The sequence below is a fragment of the Carcharodon carcharias genome, chromosome 9, assembly GCF_017639515.1.
Source record: "Carcharodon carcharias isolate sCarCar2 chromosome 9, sCarCar2.pri, whole genome shotgun sequence".
Taxonomy (NCBI): Eukaryota; Metazoa; Chordata; class Chondrichthyes; order Lamniformes; family Lamnidae; genus Carcharodon; species Carcharodon carcharias.
In genome coordinates, this window is record NC_054475.1 from 127768552 (window position 1) to 127786978 (window position 18427).

At 45.1% G+C, this 18427-nt stretch overlaps 1 protein-coding gene across 1 annotated transcript in view; it reads right to left on the reverse strand.

Moving 5' to 3' along the window:
• Window positions 1–18427, reverse strand: part of LOC121282468 (sodium- and chloride-dependent neutral and basic amino acid transporter B(0+)-like) — a 57089-nt gene that overhangs the window by 10469 nt on the left and 28193 nt on the right. Inside the window, exons 5-8 of the mRNA XM_041196171.1 lie at window positions 10740–10872; window positions 9898–10038; window positions 7789–8017; window positions 5800–5925 (exon numbers count right to left, since the gene is read on the reverse strand). Coding sequence (XP_041052105.1) covers window positions 5800–5925; window positions 7789–8017; window positions 9898–10038; window positions 10740–10872 — 629 coding nt within the window. The remainder of the gene's footprint in view (window positions 1–5799; window positions 5926–7788; window positions 8018–9897; window positions 10039–10739; window positions 10873–18427) is intronic.

Genomic DNA, 18427 nt, shown 5'->3' on the forward strand with positions numbered 1-18427 from the left:
ATCCTTTAAACAACATGCAAGAAAGAAACAGATTGTCTGGTCATTGTCATGTTGCTCTTTGTTGGAGTTTGCTGTGTGCAAATTTGCTGCCACACTTTCCTACTTTGCAACAATAATTACAGTACAAAAGTACTTCATTGGCTGTTAAATGCTTTGAGACATGGATGGTCGTGAAAAGTGCTATATAAATGCATGTCTTTCTTTCTTCATCTTAGACACTGGCCTAGAAGTTTGTTGGCACTGCATCCATCTTACGGGTGTAAATCCTGACCACAAGTCAAGAGTGTGATGGAATACTCTGCATTTGCCTGGATGAGCACAGCTGCAACAGCACTCAAGAAGCTTGACACCATCCAGGACCAAGCAACCCAATTAATTGGCACCCCTTCCACAAACATTCATTCCCTCCACCACTGACGCATAGTGGCAGCAGTGTGTACCATCTACCAGATGCACTGTAGGAACTCACCAAGCCTCCTTAAACAGCACCTTCCAAACCCATGGCCACTACCATCTAGAAGGACAAGGGCAGCAGACTCGTGGGAACACCACCACCTGGAAGTACCCCTTTAAGCTACTCATTATCCTGACTTGGAAATATATTGCCGTTCCTTCACTGTCATTGGGTCAAAATCCTGGAACTTCCTCCCTAACAGCACAGTGGGTGTACCTACACTACATGGATTGCAGCGATTCAAGGAGGCAGCTCACTATCACCTTCTCAAGGGCAATTAGGGATGGGCAATAAATGCTGACCTAATCAGCACCGCCCACATCCTATGAATGAATAATAAAAAAATGAATAAGAAAACGAGTGCCGAATCATCCAATATGGTGAGGACTGTGCATTCCAGGACAGAAATGCACCACCCTCCATGTTGGTAAAGGTTCAATAAGGGGCTTTAGGGCCCGTGTCTGAAGCAGGCAAATCCCCTTTGCATATACACAGGGAGTTTTTTTAGCCTATTTCAGATCCCCTTTACAAAAGGTTGACAGTGACTGCCTGGAAATGTGCCATTTTGCTGCAATCAGCATTCTCATAGAGTCATAGAGGTCAACAGCATAGAAAAAGGCCCTTTGGCCCATTGAGTCTGCGCCGATCAAACAAGTACCTAACTATTCTAATCCCATTTTCCAGCACTAGGCCCATAGCCTTGTAGGCCATGGCATCGCAAGTGCATATCCAAATACTTCTTAAATGTTATGAAGATTTCTGCCTCTACCATCCTTTCAGGCAGTGAGTTCCAGATTCCCATCACCCTCTCAGGGAAAAAATTCTTCCTTACATCTCCTCTAAACCTCCTGCCGCTTACCTTAAATCCATGCCTCCTGGTTGCAGATCCCTCCACCAAGGAGAAAAGTTCCTTCCCATTTACCCTATCTATACCCCTCATAATCTTATACACCTCAATCATGTTCCCCCTCAATCTCCTCTGCTCCAGGGAAAATAACCCCAGTCTATCCAACTCTCCTCATAACTAAAACTCTCCAGCCCAGGCAACATCCTGGTAAATCTCCTCCGCACTCTCTCTAGTGCAATCATATCCTTCCTATTTTGCGGATTCCAGAACTGCATGCAATACTCTAGCTGTGGCTTAACTAGCATTTTATACAGTTCCAGCATAACCTCTTTGTTCTTATATTCTATGCTTCGGTTAATAAAGGCAAGCATCCCATACACCTTCTTAACCACCTTATCTGCCTGTTCCGCTACCTTAAGGAACCGGTGGGCAGGCACACCAAGGTCCCTCTGATCCTTGGTACTTCCCAAGGTCCTACCATTCGTCATGTATTCCCATGCCTTGTTTGTCCTGCCCAAGTACATCACCTCACACTTATTCAGATTAAATTCCATTTGCCACTGATCAGCCCATCTGACCAGCCTGTCTATATCCTCCTGTAATCTAAGGCTATCCTCCTCACTATTTACCAGTCCGCCAATTTTCATATCATCCGCGAAATTACTGATCAACCCTCCTACATTCAATTCTAAATTGTTTATATATACCACAAACAGCAAGGGACCCAACATCGATCCCTATGGAACCTCACTGGACACAGGCAGCCAATCACAAAAACACCCTTCGACCATCACCTTCTGCTTCCGGCCACTCAGCCAATTCTAGATCCAACTTGCCAAATTGCCTTGGATCCCATGGGCTCTTACCTTTATTATCAGTCTCCCATACGGGACCTTATCAAAAGCCTTGCTGAAGTCCAAGTAGACTACGTCAAATGCATTGCCCTCATCTACACACCTGGCCACGTCTTTGAAAAATTCAATCAAATTGGTTAGACATGACCTCCTCTTAACAAAACCATGCTGATTGTCCTTGACTAATCCCTGCCTCTCCAAGTGTAGATTAATTCTGCCCCTCAGAATTGCTTCCAATAGTTTCCCCACCACTGAGGTTAGACTGACTGGCCTGTAGTTCCCTCGTTTATCCCTTCCTCCCTTCTTGAATAACGATACCACATTGGCTGCCCTTAAGTCCTCTGGCACCTCTCCTGTGGCCAGAGAGGTATTGAAAATTATTGCCAGCGCTCCTGCTATCTTCTCCCTTGCCTCACTCAACAGCCTGGATACATTTCATCCGGGCTTGGAGATTTATCTTCTTTTGAGCCTGCCAGGACACTTAGAACCTCCTCCCTTTCTATGCTAATTTCTTCAATTATATCACAGTCCTTCTGCCTGATTTCCATACCCACATCATCCATCTCACTTGTGAACACCGACACAAAGTATTCATTTAAAACCCTAGCTACATCTTCTGGCTCCACAAATAAATTACCATCATGGTCCATAATGGGGCCTACTCTTTCCCGAGTTATCCTCTTACTCTTAACGTACTTGTAAAATAACTTTGGATTTTCTTTTATTTTACCTGCCAATGTTTTTTCATGTCCCCTTTTTCCTCTCCTAAATTCCTTTTCAAGTTTCCCCCTACACATACTATACTCCTCCAAGGCTTCCACTGTTTTGAGCCCTCGATATCTACCATAAGCCTCCCTTTTTCTCTTTATCCAATCCTGTATATTCCTCGACATCCAGGGTTCCCTGGATTAGTTGGTCCCGCCCTTTGACTTTACTGGAATATGTTGGCCCTGTACTCTCCCTATTTCCTTGTTGAATGAGTCCCACTGTTCTGACGCAGATTTACCTAAAAGTAGCTGCTCCCAATCCACTCTGGACAAATCATATCTGATCTTATTAAAATCAGCCTTCCCCCAATTTAGAACTCTGATTTTTGGCCCATCCTTGTCCTTTTCCATAACAACCTTGAATCTAAGGGAGTTATGATCGCTATCAGCAAAATTCTCCCCTAGTGAAAGCTCTGCCACTTTCCTGGCTTCATTCCCTAAAATTAAGTCCAGGACCAACCCCTGTCTCGTAGGACCTTCTACATACTGGCTTAAAAAGCTCTCCTGGATGCATTTTAAGAATTCCACTCCCACTAAACCTATCACACTATGACTAACCCAGTTAATGCTGTGAAAGTTGAAATCTCCCATTATTACTACCATATTATTTTTACACTTCTCTGAAATTTGTCTACATATCTGCTCTTCTATTTCTCTCTAGCTGTTTGGGGGCCTTTTGTACACTCCCAGCAATGTGATTGCTCCTTTTTTGTTTTTTAGTTCTACCCATATAGCTTCATTTGAAGGGCCTCTTAAGATGTCATCCCTCCTTACTGCTATAATTGAGTCCTTGATCAGTTTTGCGATACCCCCTCCTTTTTTACCTCCTTCATTGTCTCGCCTGAAGACCTTATATCCTGGAATGTTGAGCTGCCAATCCTGCCCCTCTCTCAACCATGTCTCTGTGACAGCAATGACATCATACCTCCATGTGTTACTTGGTGCCCTCAACTCATTTGCCTTATTTGTCAGACTCCTTGCATTAAAATAAATACCATCCAACCTTGCCAAACTCCCTTGTGCCTTAACTGGCCTATAATATCCATGCCTTCTAGACTCACTTTCTCTCTCTCCTAATTTTGGCTGTGCATTTCTCCCTGCTGAACCTCCTCTCAGGACCCCATCCCCTTGCCAAGTTAGTTTAGACCCTCCCCAAAAGCACTAGCAAGCCTCCCTGCAAGTATGTTGGTCCCATTCTGGTTCAGATGCAACCCACCTGCCTTGTACAGGTCTCACCACCCTCAGAAATGGTCCCAATGTCCCAGAAATCTAAAGCCCTCCACCCTGCACCATCTCTCCAGCCACACATTCAAATCTGGACTAACCTCCTATTTCTCTACTTACTAGTGCGCGGCACCAGAAGTAACCCAGAGATTACTACCTTTGAGGCCCTGTTTTTTAATCTGTTTCCTAGCTCCCTAAATTCTGCTTGCAGGAGCTCATCCTTCTTTCTACCTATGTCGTTGGTACCAATATGTACCACAATCTCTGTCTGTTTGCTCTCCCCCTTTAGAATGCCCTGCAGCTGCTCTGTGACATCCTTGACCCTGGCACCAGGGAGGCAACACATCATCCTGGAGTCACATCTACGGCCGCAGAAATGCCTGTCTGTCCCCCTTACTATCGAGTCTCCTACCGCTGATGCTCTTCCTTCTTTTTCCTTCCCTTCTGTGCAGCTGAGCCACTCACAGTGCCACGAGCGTGGCTGCACTCCCCAGAGGAACCGTCACTCTCACCGTTTTCCAACACAGAAAAACGGTTCTCGAGCGAGATGCACCCTGGGGATTTCCTGACTACCTGCCTGACACATTTCTTCCGACTAATGGTCACCCATTCCCTCTCTGTCTGCACTTCCATAAGCTGTGGGGTGACCACATCTAAAAACGTGCTATCCACAAAACTCTCAGCCTCGCGGATGCACCTCAGTGCCTCCAGCTGCCGGTCAAGCTCTGAAACTCAGAGCTTAAGTAGCTGCAGCTGGTGGCACTTCCTGCACACGTAGTCAGTCAGAGCGCAAGGGGCATCTTGGAATTCCCACATGTTGCAGGCGGTACATAACACAGGACTGAGCTGCCCTGCTATGCCCCTAGTTGAAAAAAAAGCCCTTAATTTAAGTTAAATACAGTAAAAAAGCGTTAAATTATTTATGTACTTTAAATAAGAACTGGAACCCTTACCTTCCCTTAGCTTAATCTATTTTAAACTGGAGAAAAAAAAAACTGGAGGAAAACAGTTACCCACTACTCACCAATCAGCTCTCACCTTTGTGCTGACATCACTTTTTGAAGCTTCCCTGCACTCGCGCTGATTCTGACCTCTCCACTGCTTTCTCACACTGTCCTGTGATGTCACTCTTGTTATTTTAACAAGAACTGACTGCAGGATACTCTTCCCAGACTGCTTCACTGTGATGCTGACAGCAGGACACTCATCCCAGACTGCTTCACTGTGATGCTGACTACAGGACACTCTTCCCAGACTGCTTCACTGTGATGCTGACTGCAGGAAACTCTTCCCAGACTGCTTCACTGTGATGCTGATTGCAGGAAACTCTTCCCAGACTGCTTCACTGTGATGCTAACTACAGGACACTCTTCCCAGACTGCTTCACTGTGATGCTGACTGCAGGAAACTCTTCCCAGACTGCTTCACTGTGATGCTGATTGCAGGAAACTCTTCCCAGACTGCTTCACTGTGATGCTGACTGCAGGACACTTTTCCCAGACTTAGCTGGACCAATTCCCAGGGGTCCTGGACTTTTAGATATGTGCAGTCCTGGGCTCAGTGTGCAGGCTCAGGCACAATCCAATTTCTGGGCTGCAATAGCCCCCCTTTTTTATAAAAGTACAAAGCTTTTGGTTCCAGTAATATTCTTACCTACAGCTATAAATTGACTGTCGAGTCCCAGAGTGATCAGCATGAAGAAAAATAAAGAGGACCACAAAGGTGACCACGGCAACTGTGCAATAGCCGCTGGGTAGGCAATGAAGACCAAACCAAAACCTAAACAGTGGATCCAATTGAAAAAGTGCCATTAATGATCCTTAAAAGAGGACGCTATCAACTTTTTCAAACTTAAAACTCAACTAATTTAGGATTCCGATTGTTGGAATGCATTAGATGTTGTTTAGTATTTATGTAATTGACATGAAACTTTGTAGTTTTCTTCTATCACAACTGTGCATTGAGCAGAAACATTCAGACCATTCATCAACCCCCATGCTGAGACACAAAGTCAGCCTGCTTCTGCTCAGAGAGTTTCTAAACTTTTGCTTTTGCATTTCCATGTAGCTTCACTGTTGTTTTTTCATCTATCTCCTCTTCTTCTTTCTTCTTATTCCTCTCTACCTTGCATAGAAAACTGGATAGAAAATTGGTTGGCAGACAGGAAATAAAGAGTAGGAGTAAAGGGGTCTTTGTCCGAATGGCAGGCAGTGACTAGTGGGGTACTGCAGGGATCGATGCTGGGACCCCAGTTATTCACAATATATATTAATGATTTAGATAAGGGAACTAAATGTAATGTCTCCAAATTTGCAGATGACACAAAGCTGGTTGGAGGGTGAGCTGTGAGGAGGATGCAGAGATGCTTCATTGTGATTTGGACAAGCTGAGTGAGTGGGCAAATACATAGCAGATGCATAATATTGTGGATAAATGTGAGTTTATCCGCTTTGGTAGCAAAAACAGGAAGGCAGATTATTATCTGAATGGCTATAAATTGAGAAAGGGGAATGTGCAACGAGACTTGGGTGTCCTCATAAACCAGCCGCTGAAGGTAACATGCAGGTGCAGTAGGCAGTAAAGGAGACAAATGGTATGCTAGCCTTCATAGCCAGAGGATTCGAGTACAGGAACAGGGATGTCTTGCTGCAATTATACAGGGCCATGGTGAGACCACACCTGGAATATTGTGTACAGTTTTGGTCTCCTTATCTGAGGAAGGATGTACTTGCTATAGAGGGAGTGCAGCGAAGGTTTACCAGACTGATTCCTGGGATGGTGGGACTGATATAAGAGGAGAGATTGAGTCGGTTAGGATTATATTCTCTGGAGTTCAAAAGAATGAGGGGGGTTCTCATAGAAACCTATAAAATCCTAACAGACTAGACAAGATAGATGCAGGAAGGATGTTTCCGATGGTGGGGAAGTCCAGAACCAGTGTTCACAGTCTGAGGATACAGGGTAGACCATTTAGGACTGAGATGAAGAGAAATTTCTTCACCCAGAGAGTGGTAAGCCTGTGGAATTTGTTACCACAAAAAATAGCTGAGGCGAAAACATTATATGCTTTCAAGAAGGAGATAGATATAGCTCTTGGGGCAAAAGGGATCAAAGGATATGGGGAGAAAGCGGGAGCAGGCTATTCAATTGGACGATCAGCCATGATTGTAATGAATGACGGAGCAGGCTTGAAGGACTGAATGGCCTACTTCTGCTCCTAGTTTCTATGTTTCTCTCCTCCCTGCCCTCCCCTCCTCTTCACTTTCCATGTTCTTCATCACTTCTATACCTTGTTCTCCTAATCTCATATCCCATCCTCATCCTTTTCCTTCCATCTCCTCAGTCCCTTATGTAATTGCTCATTTTGGACCCACACCTTCCCCTTCTCTTCATTCTTTCCATACTTTCCCTGTTCCTTCCCTCACTTCCCCTCCACTCCTGAGTTCCTCACTCTCCCATCTCCTTTCCACCCACTCTCTCTCTCTCTCTCTCTCTCTCCCAATCCTCCTATCTCTAATACAATAAAATTAGATCCAGAATTTTCCAACACAATGAATAATCTGAGATTATGGAACCCAAGCAGTTTTATCACAAGTTTGAAAGTGTTTTAACAGAAGACAGTAAGTGTAACTCTGCATTCACCTGACTGCACAACTTCTGAAACAGGCTTCTCTTGAACATGAGCCATGTGTCCAAGGATGGAGAAGATGGCAAATCCAGCAAACACACTTGTAGCACAATTAACAACACAGACAACGATGCTATCTCTGTAACAGTTATTGTGGAATTTGTTGTATGATGACAATGTTACTAAACTGCCCAAACTCACTGCAAGAGAATAGAAAATTTGTGTTGCAGCATCTTTCCAGACCTGGAAAACAGAAAGTAGAATTAATCAGCACCAGGAAATTTTACATGAACTCATTCAACAGATAAAACTACATTAACCATGAGGAACATGTAGAGAGTTAGCCACACAGCTCAATGGTGACCTGACTGAATGAAGTTCCCTCTGGTCAACAATATCTCTATTAAACATCAGGGCCATCATTCTGTCTGTCTCCCTGTCTACTAATTTCTGTCAAATTTCCACATACCCACCACCCCCCCCCCCACCCCCCCCCCCCCCCCCCCCCCCCCCCCCCCACCCCCCGCCCCGGCCAGGAACTATGATGCTTTCCACTGTCTTTCCACTATATTTTCCAGTGAGTGATTTAATTCATTACTTGCTGCATGTACAGTGACACCCAGCGACCTTTACTTTTTTGTTGAAAACAACAACAAAGGAAGGACTTTGAATATAAGATGAGGACCCACAAATCCCAATCAGGGTATTTTTCAACCACCCTGAATTAAACTATTCAGGGATAGAAACTAACAGTGATGGAGGTTTGAAGCTACATGCTAAACTCCTTTGTGACTAATAATTAACCAGACTAAGGGAGTAAACCCTGACAAAAAAATCTGGAATGGAGTCCCAAGGCGGACTGACATCGAAATATGTCATCTTTCTGCAACTCCTGCAACCATGTCAGTGACAAATATAGCACTCTGCATTCTTCTGAACTCAACCAAGGGGGCTGACAGGGGACCCCTGACGTTTGAGTAGCCCAGCGTCTCCATAAATTTCACCCCTGAAGAAGACAATCTAGTTTCACTGTAGAGCATTAACAGAACATGGCAGATAGTGGGAGGGACCATCAGGGCCCACTGATTGGCCACCACCCACCTCAAGTCAGGCAGCCCCTGACTAGTCAGATGCTGACCCACCACAATCCATCGGCTTCAGTGGGTGCTTGGAGCTTAGAGTCTCTGCTCCAGAAGTGGATGGAATCCATTGTATCAGGCAAACAAACAAAGCAAATGAAACAAAAGATGACGAGGCGTGCAGAAACAAAAAGCTGCACTGACCTGAGAAGGGGTACCCAAGGAAATAGAGGACAGCAAATCCTGAACCTTCTCAGGTTTTCCTCTGCAGAAAATGTGGCAGAGATTGCCATGCCAGAATGGGGCCCCTGAGCCACACCAGGTGATGTTTAACACAGAGTTGGCCATCATGGCACAAACCATCATCTTACAAGATGGAAGGCAGCCACCACCAATAACAAATGTAGCAAAAGAAGAAGCACTAATAGATCTGGTCATGATAAATGATTTGGTAAAGATAAATGAAAATAAAGGAAAAATGTGTTGAGAAGGCAAATGGCAAATGTAGTTTCAATCTTCCAGAAGTGGGAGCAAAGCAATCCATGGGAAAGTTATTCAGTTAGTTAACTTCAGAGCAAGGTAACAATACTGGAATATTTGCTGAAAAATCAGATAATTGAACATCTAGAGACAGAAAATACAATGTAAATAATAAACAAGGATTTCGAAAAGGATGGTCATGTTGAAAGAGTGGACAAAATTAATGCGTGCACATGACTTTTAAACCCCTCTGATCAGGTGCCACATGTCAAAGGTTAGGATATACAGAGCCAGAGATAGACAACAGAGGGACCGAAAAATGGCTACAGACATAAACCAGAGGGTGGGCATTAGGAGAAGTTTCTTGAACCAGCAGTCAATGACCTTCTCCAACTGATTCCTAAGCAATGACTAAAATCTTGGCTATAAGTGAACAACAATCCAAAAGCAACACTCAGGCCTTTAACTAATTAGCTTAAACACAAGAAGTAAATGAACAGGAGCTTGAAACAACCGGACTAAAAATTATAGCAGAAATTCCATGGATTATTCTGGTGTGTTTACCTCAGCGTCAGCCAGTTTGGAGAAGTCTGACTGGCTTCCAATGTAGAATTCAATTCCTTTATTTGCTCCCTCCAGGGTAACACCTCGGATCAGGAGTATGGTCAGAACCACATAAGGGAATGTCGCAGTGAAATAAACCACCTGAACATGGAGAGTAACTTGTTAGATTTTCCTGTATTTCTGGTACAACATTTACAGTATTGAATCCAATTGAATGGTAAACACATCAGATTGTAATCAAAGAAGAGAATGAAGCAGAAGATGACTGGGGTACTAATAACCACACGGAGAGTAAATTTAACACTGAGCTACATGTAATTGCATTTAAATAGTTTAATATTATTCTAACTTAATTATGTCTCATATTCAGCAAGGTGCGGGAGCATATTTAAACAGGAGAATAGAACAGAATGTGATGAATATATGTCACTCCTCGCGTTTCTTTGCCATTCTTAATGTCCAGACAAATCTCATTTCACTCAAATAAAACCATGACCCTAATCTGTTCAATCACTTAGCCAATCCTGCCCAGCCTTCCAGAGCAATTGGAAATTCACCCTGAATCCCTGTATCAGAGACTGAAACCCTTAGAATGAGGGGCACATTTCAGGGGTTTGGGGGAATTGCTGCTGTTCTTTCACTCAGGAGAAAGATCTTTAGATCTCATTCAGGCCTGAAGTGCTCATGAATTATGGATCTCCCACTGCCAAAGAGTCACTGTTAACATCACCAGTGAGATAAACCAATCCACTTCACTAATGCTTTATAACTTCTAATCCTATTGTTGCAGAAATCTGTACTTTGTCACTAGTTTTAACTCTATTCATCACCAATCGTTTTACCTTTCCTGAAGATTTCACTCCTTTCAATAACGCTGCCCCAACAATCAGCCAGGCCAGAAGCAGACAAAGGGCTAAATACCAGACCATCTCCCCAGTTTCATCCATTGAACTGGTTCGGCGTAAAACCACTTTACTGAATAAAATGACAACAGGAAATGCACAATAAGAACAATTTTCATTAATGTTCATTTATATCCATATGTTTTAGTGAAGGAAATCTGTCTTTTACTGGGCTAGCGTACATGTAACTCTGGACACAATTCAATGTGGTTGACTCCTTACTGCTCTCTGAAATGGGCTCACAAGTTTCTCAGTTGTACAAACTGTTATAAAAAAGGCTCAGAAGAATGAAACTGGATGGCTGTCCCAGCATCAAACTGGGCATTGAATAGAAAACGCCACAGCCAGCCGAGTCAACCCTCAAAGTTCTCCTCATTAATATCTGGGGACCTGTGCCAAAATTGGGAGAGCGCTAAAACTATTATTCATTACACACACTTACCATTATAGAATCGTAGAATCACCTCCAGCTCCTTCCAAGGATCTGTTGGTGGCATCTGCAGGGTTTCACAATCTGCTGCCCACAACCTTATCTCTCAAGTGATTGACGCCATGTTTGCCAAGGCTGCCACTCATGTCCACTTTGACATAGATGGGGTGAGTCAGGCACAAAGCGCTCTTGCATTTGCTGCAGTCATTGGTTCCCACAGGTACAGGGAGTCATGGACTATAAACTTGTGGTGATCAAAGCACCTTCAGATCATCCAGGAGCCTTTATCAATTGAAAAGGATTCCACTCCCTCAATGCTCAGTATGAGGTCACCAGAAGGTTTTCATGGATGTCTGTGAAGATATTCTGGAAGCTGCCACGAGGCCTTCATTCTGCATCAGTCACATCTCCCACAGGTATTTGCATCTCCAAGCAGTGTAAGCGGATGGCTCCTTGGAGACAAGGGCTACCCTCTGAGGATGTAGTTGATGACACCAGTAAGGAGCCATACCACTGATGCAAAGGAGAGGCACAGCAGCAGCTGCAAAAGCACAAGAGGAAACACTAAGCAAGATGTGATTCAGGTGCCTGGACAAATCTGGGCAGCCTTCAATGCACTGGAGGAGACTGATGTGGTCAGAGTGCCTGCAACCATTCACCAGCTGCCAGAAAATGCTCACAACGGACTCATCCAGGCAAGGTTCAGATAACCTGCAGGTGTGAAACTCATAGCAATAACAATGTTGAACCCATCACCACCACAAACACCAGCCTGCCCCAAAACACAAACTATTCGCACAGTCAGAAATCTCTCCATCTCATTCACAGCCTTTGCTTCCACTCTGGTCATAACATTCTAATGTCCATTAGAATAACAACGGAGGTGACAAGAAACAGGAACTAGAAATAAAGTGCATGATTCATTCATTGAGGTTTTGATAGTCATCTAAATGTGTTCTCTTGTGCAACTAAAAAGAGTTTCCCTTTTAACAATTACCCCTATAAGGTGCTACCCCTGCTCTGAAGCGTGAGGTGCCTGTGGCTTCTGTTGTCTTGGCTTTGGGGCTTCTGAGCATCTCACCAAAAACTGCCCTACCTGCAGCTGTGCAGGGAGCGATTAGATCATCAGGACAGGTGGCATATGGGCCTCTGTCTGAGGGGAAGAGGATGAGAGAGCATAAGCAGAGACCTCACTTTCAAGTTCCATTTCTCCATTTTCATTCTCCAATGTCCTGTTTGATGGACATGTGGCAGATGAAAGATGTGAACTGGAACTGATGCAGGGAAGTGGTTCAGTCACCATTGTTGAGATTCTCACATTCCAATTAGTGGTAACAGCAAAATGACATTATAGATTGTTAGGTGCAGTGTGACATCTAATTACATCACCAGGTTTCTGGGAGATACCCATCTGTCCATGCACTCCACCACCCTTCCAAACTCCATGGGCTCCTCCCCTGCAGTGGACGGAGTGGCTCTCACTCAAGAGCGGCTCTCACTGGAGGGCCACTCCCAATTCTCTGCCTCTCCCTGGATTTACGCACTCTATTCTGCAATGAGACAAAACAGGAAGCTATGAGGATCAGAAATGGAAAGGAGGACTGACAACATTGTGGAGGGTGGCTGTGAGTTATAGTGTGAGATGGCACAGACATGAGATGAATGTGAATGTTGGTTGTTCAGATGTTGATTTGAGGAGGTGCCTTGAGAGAGAGGAATTAGTGAAATTTTGTGGAGGAGAGTGCTGGGGAAATCAGACTGTAGGGGTTGGCACCTGAAACTGGGATGCCACTCACATTTCCTGCCCACATGTGGTTCTTGAACCTCTTGTGACACTGAATCCAGGTTCAAGGGGCCACACTCCTCAGCTCACTTCCTCAAGCACCTCTGCCGATATTTGCTTTGTCTAAGAGGCTGGTCTCTTCCTCCCATAACCAGGAAGCAACACTTCTTGGCAGTCCCTTAGATCTTGTAGCAGAATATCCAGGGGAGAGTCAAAGACCTGGGGCAGGGGTTAGGGCACGACATAGGGAGCAACCTTTCCAAGGCTCCCTTCCATTGCAATGATGGTTAAAGCCTCAAGAAGGCCTGCTGGGGTTCCCTTTAACTTAAAAATTATTCATTGAGGTGTTATCATTACACCCACACTCTGGGCGTAATTTTCCATGCCTGCTGGCGTCGGGCATGAAAGGTGGCGTGAGTGGACAATATGGCGCAGAGGTAATAATCTCCGGGTTACTACCTGAGCCACGTGCAGATTGTGTAGGGTAAATAACATTTGAGAGGTAAATGCGTGGCTCAAAGATTGGTGTGGGAAAAATGTGTTCCGATTCATGGGGCACTGACACCAGTCCGGGGGAAGGAGAGAGCTGTTCCGTTGGGACAGGCTTTATTTGAACCACCCTGGGACCAGTGTCCTGGCGCATCATATAACTACATTTGTAGATAGTACTTTTAACTCATTAGTCGGGGGGGTGGGGTGCGGTGGATCGAACGAAGGGAAGTTTAAAACAATCAAAAAGAAATGAGAGAGCAGAGGTGCAGGGTAGTGAAGAGGCGAACGATAATCAAAGTTTGACAGGAAGGATCAGAAAATATAATCAGAATAGTGCAGCAGAAATCAGAACCAGAATGAGTAATTATGGTAAAAAGTCAAAGATTAAGTCTCTTTATCTGAATGCGTGCTGCATTTGTAACAAGAGAGATGAGCTGATGGCACAAATAGAAATAAATGATTATGATTTGATAGTTATTACAAAGACAGTGGTTGCAGGGTGACCAAGACTGGGAACTCAACATTCAAGGGTATTCGACGTTCCGGAAAAATAGGCAAAAAGGAAAAGGAGGTAGGGTAGCTTTGTTAATAAAGGAAGGCATCAGTGCGGTGGTGAATAGTGATATAGGTGCAATAGATCATGATGTGGAATCAGTTTGGGTGGAAATAAGGAATAGTAAGGGGAAGAAGTCATGGGTGAGGTTCGTCTATAGGCCCCTGAATAGTTGCCACACTGTAGGACAAAGTATAAATCAGGAGGCATGTAAGAAGGACGCTACAATTGTCATGGGTGATGTTAATTGACTGGGCAAATCAGATTGGCAGGGGTAACTTGGAAGACAAATTTGTAGAGTGCATCAGGGATTGTTTCTAAGAGTAATACATTGCAGAATCCACCCAGGAACAAGTTATTTTAGATCCAGTAATGTGTAATGCGGTGGGATTGAAAGAGATATCGTAGTTAAGGATCTTTTATGGGGTAGCGATAACAACATGGTAGAATTTCTAATTCAGTTTGAGAGGGAGCAACTCGGGCCTCAAACCAGTGTCCTCAACTTAAATAAGGGTGAATACAGAGGTATGAAGAAAGAGTTGTTTAAAGTGGGCTGAGAAAATAGACTAAGGGGAAGGTCAGTGGATGAACAGTGGCAGTCTTTTAAGCAGATATTTCATAAAGCTCAGCAAAAAATTATCCCAGTCAAAAAGAAGGGGTCGATAAGAAGGATGAACGACCCGTAGCTAACAAAGCTGATCAAGGACAGTATCCAATTAAGAACTGAGGTATTCAAAGCAGTGAAAACTAGTGGTAGGCCAGAGGATTGGGAACTTTTTAGGAACCAGCAGCAGATGACTAAAAAGCTAATAAAGAGGGAGAAAATTGAATATGAAAGTAAATTAGCAAGAAATATTAAAACAAACGGCAAGATCTTCTACAGGTATATAAAAGAGTGGCTAAAGTGAGTATGGGACTCTTGGAGGATGCGGCAGGGGAATTGATAATGGGGAACAAAGAAATGGCAGATAATTTAAACCAATATTTTGCATCTGTCTTCACAGCGGAGGGCACTATAAACATCCCAAATATATCAGGTAAGCAAGGAACTAATGGGGGGAAAGATCTTGTAACAGTCTCTATCACGACGGACAACATATTTGACAAACTAATGGGACTAAAGGCAGACAAGTCACCAGGACCTGATGGCCTGCATCCAAGGGTAAAGGAAGTGGCTACAGAGATAGTGGAGGCATTGGTCAAAATATTGCAGAACTCACTGGATTCCGGGAGGGTCCCAGTGGATTGGAAAACTGCTAATGTGACACCCCCTTTCAAGAAGAGAGGGAGACAAAAAGCAGGAAACTATAGGCCAGTCAGCCTAACATCTGTCATTGGAAAAATGCTAGAGTCCATCATTAAGGAAGAAATAGCAGGACATTTAGAAAAGCTTAACACAATCAAACAGAGTCAACATTGTTTTATGAAAGGGAAATCATGTTTGACAAATTTGCTAGAGTTCTTTGAGGATATAACAAGCAGAGTTGATAAAGGGGAACTGGTAGAGGTAGTGTATTTGGATTTTCAGAAGACATTCGATAAGGTGCCACTTAAAAGGTTATTGCACAAGAAAGGAGCTCACAGTATTGGGGGTAATGTATTAGCATGGATTGCGAATTGGTTAACACACAGAAGACAAAGATTTGGGATCAATGAGTCCTTTTTAGGTTGGAAAGACACAACTAGTGGAGTACCACAAGGACCAGTCCTAGGGCCTCAATTATTTACTATCGATATTAATGACTTGGAGGAGGGGGAAGAGTGTAATGTATCCAAATTTGCTGATGATACAAAAGTAGTTGGGTGGGTATGTTGTGATGAGGACATAAGGAACCTCAAGGGAATGTAGATAGGTTGAGTGAGTGGGCAAAAACTTGGCGGATGGAGTTTAATGTAGGAAAGTGTGAGGTTTGGTCTGAAGAATCAAAAGAAAGACTATTATTTAAATGGAGAGAGACTCCAAAAAGTGCAGCACAGAGGGATCTGGGTGTTCTTGTTCATGAAACACTAAAAGTTAGCATGCTAGTGCAGCAAGTAATTAAGGTGGCAAATTTGGCCTGTACTGCGAGGGGGTTGGAGTTAAAAATAGGGAAGTCTTGTTACAACTGTACACATTGTTGGTGAGGCCGCACCTGGAGTACTGCGTACAGTTTTGATCCCTGTATTTAAGAAAGAATATACCGGCATTGGAGGAAGTTCAGCAGAGATTCATTAGGCTGATTCCTGGGATGAAGGGGTTGACTTATCAAGAATAGCTAAACAGACTAGGTCTTTATTCATTTGAGTTTAGAAGAATGAGGGGTGATCTTATTGAAAGATTCTGAGGGGACTTCACAGGGTAGATGTAGAGAAGATATTTCCACTAGTGGGCAGACCTCGAACTAGGGGATATAGTTACAGAATGAGGGGACACTCATTTAAAACTGAGATGTGAAGGGATTTCTTCTCTCAGAGGGTAGCGAATGTCTATAATTCTTTACCCCAGAGAGTTGTGGGGGCTAGATCATTGAAAGTATTTAAAGAGGAGGTAGATAGATTTTTGAAATAACGGGCAGCTCAGGGATATGAGGAGCTGGCATGAAAGAGGAATTGAGGCCTTGTGCAGGTCAGCCATGATGTTATTGAACAGTGGGGCAGGCTTGAAGGGCCAAATAGCCTACTCCTGCTCCTTTTTCTTATGCTCGGTCATCGGGTGCCTCGTAATACATCAGCATTTCATTATCAGGCCATCCGGCTAGGCTCTTGCACCCCCAACTTGGGCGATCTGCACTTGGCGGCCTGCTCTTTAGGGAACTGGAGGTGAATGAACAGCACCATTTTGCAGGGCTTGCCATGGTTACCTGCTGCTTTGCAGGCTTCAGGGGCATTGGGGGGTTCAGGGTTAAGTGCCACCCTGCCTTGGAAGCGACTTGTGAGGGTGATGGGGAGCAAGGGGCAAGTGCAGCCTTGCTGTTGAGATGATTGGTGGCGGTGGGGTGGGAGTTGGGGGCAAGGGCCGCCCTGCTGCTGAATATAGAGCACAAGCATTTGGGGTGGGTGGTAGGGTGGGTGAAGGAAGTGGCCAAGGATTAGGGAAACCTATAGAAAGTGACCATTCCTCTGCAGCTGAGACAGTCCAGGCGCAGCCACATTGATATGATTGGGGTTGGGCTCCTAGCTTATCTCCCCACTCAAGCAATGCAGAGGCATCAAAGTGCCACCAAGTTCTTCAGAGATCCCTCACCCCTGACCACCCCCTCCCCCCTCCACCCAGCATCCCCCCCGGCACAGACTGCAAATTCATGACCACTTTAATGGACTTCAGAACAGTTAGACGACTGCACACATTGCTCCATGTTCAGCTTTAGCGAGGAGGTTGTACAGTCACTGCTGGAGGTACTCACAGATCCTTGCAATGTCAGCACCTGGTTTGGACCAATCTCCCCCATGGTACAAGCTAACAGTGCAGCCTTGCAGTGTGGGTTAGGGGAATGCCTGTGCCTGAGCTGAGAGCAAAGCATGCAGTCCAGTGGGCAAAGCTGCCGCTAATCGGTCTGGTGGAGTGGGGTGGAGGTGGTCAGGCCATCCAAGTGGTGGCCAGCACTTTCCAGGAAATGTTAAGGGTCTGTCCCACTTAACCAGGACAGGTTCTTAGTAAACCCATGCTAACCACGTGTCCCTCTCTTTCATCCTGCAGGGGGCAGTACGTCAGGATCAAGGAGCCTGGTGACCTAGTTGTGTGCCTCATGGCCTACAGAGTGCGAGGAAGACGGAGGAGAGAGCGACTGAGGCTCCTGGCTGTGCAGAGTCAGGAGCAGCAACCTCAGGAAGAAGGGGTGGCAGGGGCTCCCACACATGCTGCCCAAGAGCCACAGCACACCTCTCACGTACAGACTGTTGGAGGCAACTATGACATCAGTGATGGAGTTGCGCCCGCACAGCAGTGCAGGAGTGAAGTCCTGGACCAAGGTTTCCATGGAGCCCACCATCCTACCAGTGTTGACCTCGATGTGTTGGCATGCCGGCGCTATCACCTCAGCCTGAATGCTGATGGACTCCTCCATCATGCCTTGCAATTTGAGGAGCGTAGTGGACATCCCTTCCTGATGTTCCCTTGCTTGCCTTTGCAGCTCCAGCAACCGTGGCATGACTGAATCCAGAGGCTCATCATCTGACTCAGACTCAGCAATGTTCTGGCCTCCAGTAGTCCCCCGAGTGCGGATACCTGGGAAGTTCCTGCCGCTGCCTGTAGTGTGTCAGGGAGTGTGATGTGCTCACCAGATTGTGATCCCAAGGTTACTCTAAAGCTAGGTCCCACCAAGGTGTGTGTCTCTGCGCTGGTGGAGGGTGTGGGTGAGCGCTGTGACGGGACTTCAGGGAGGGTGCCTGCA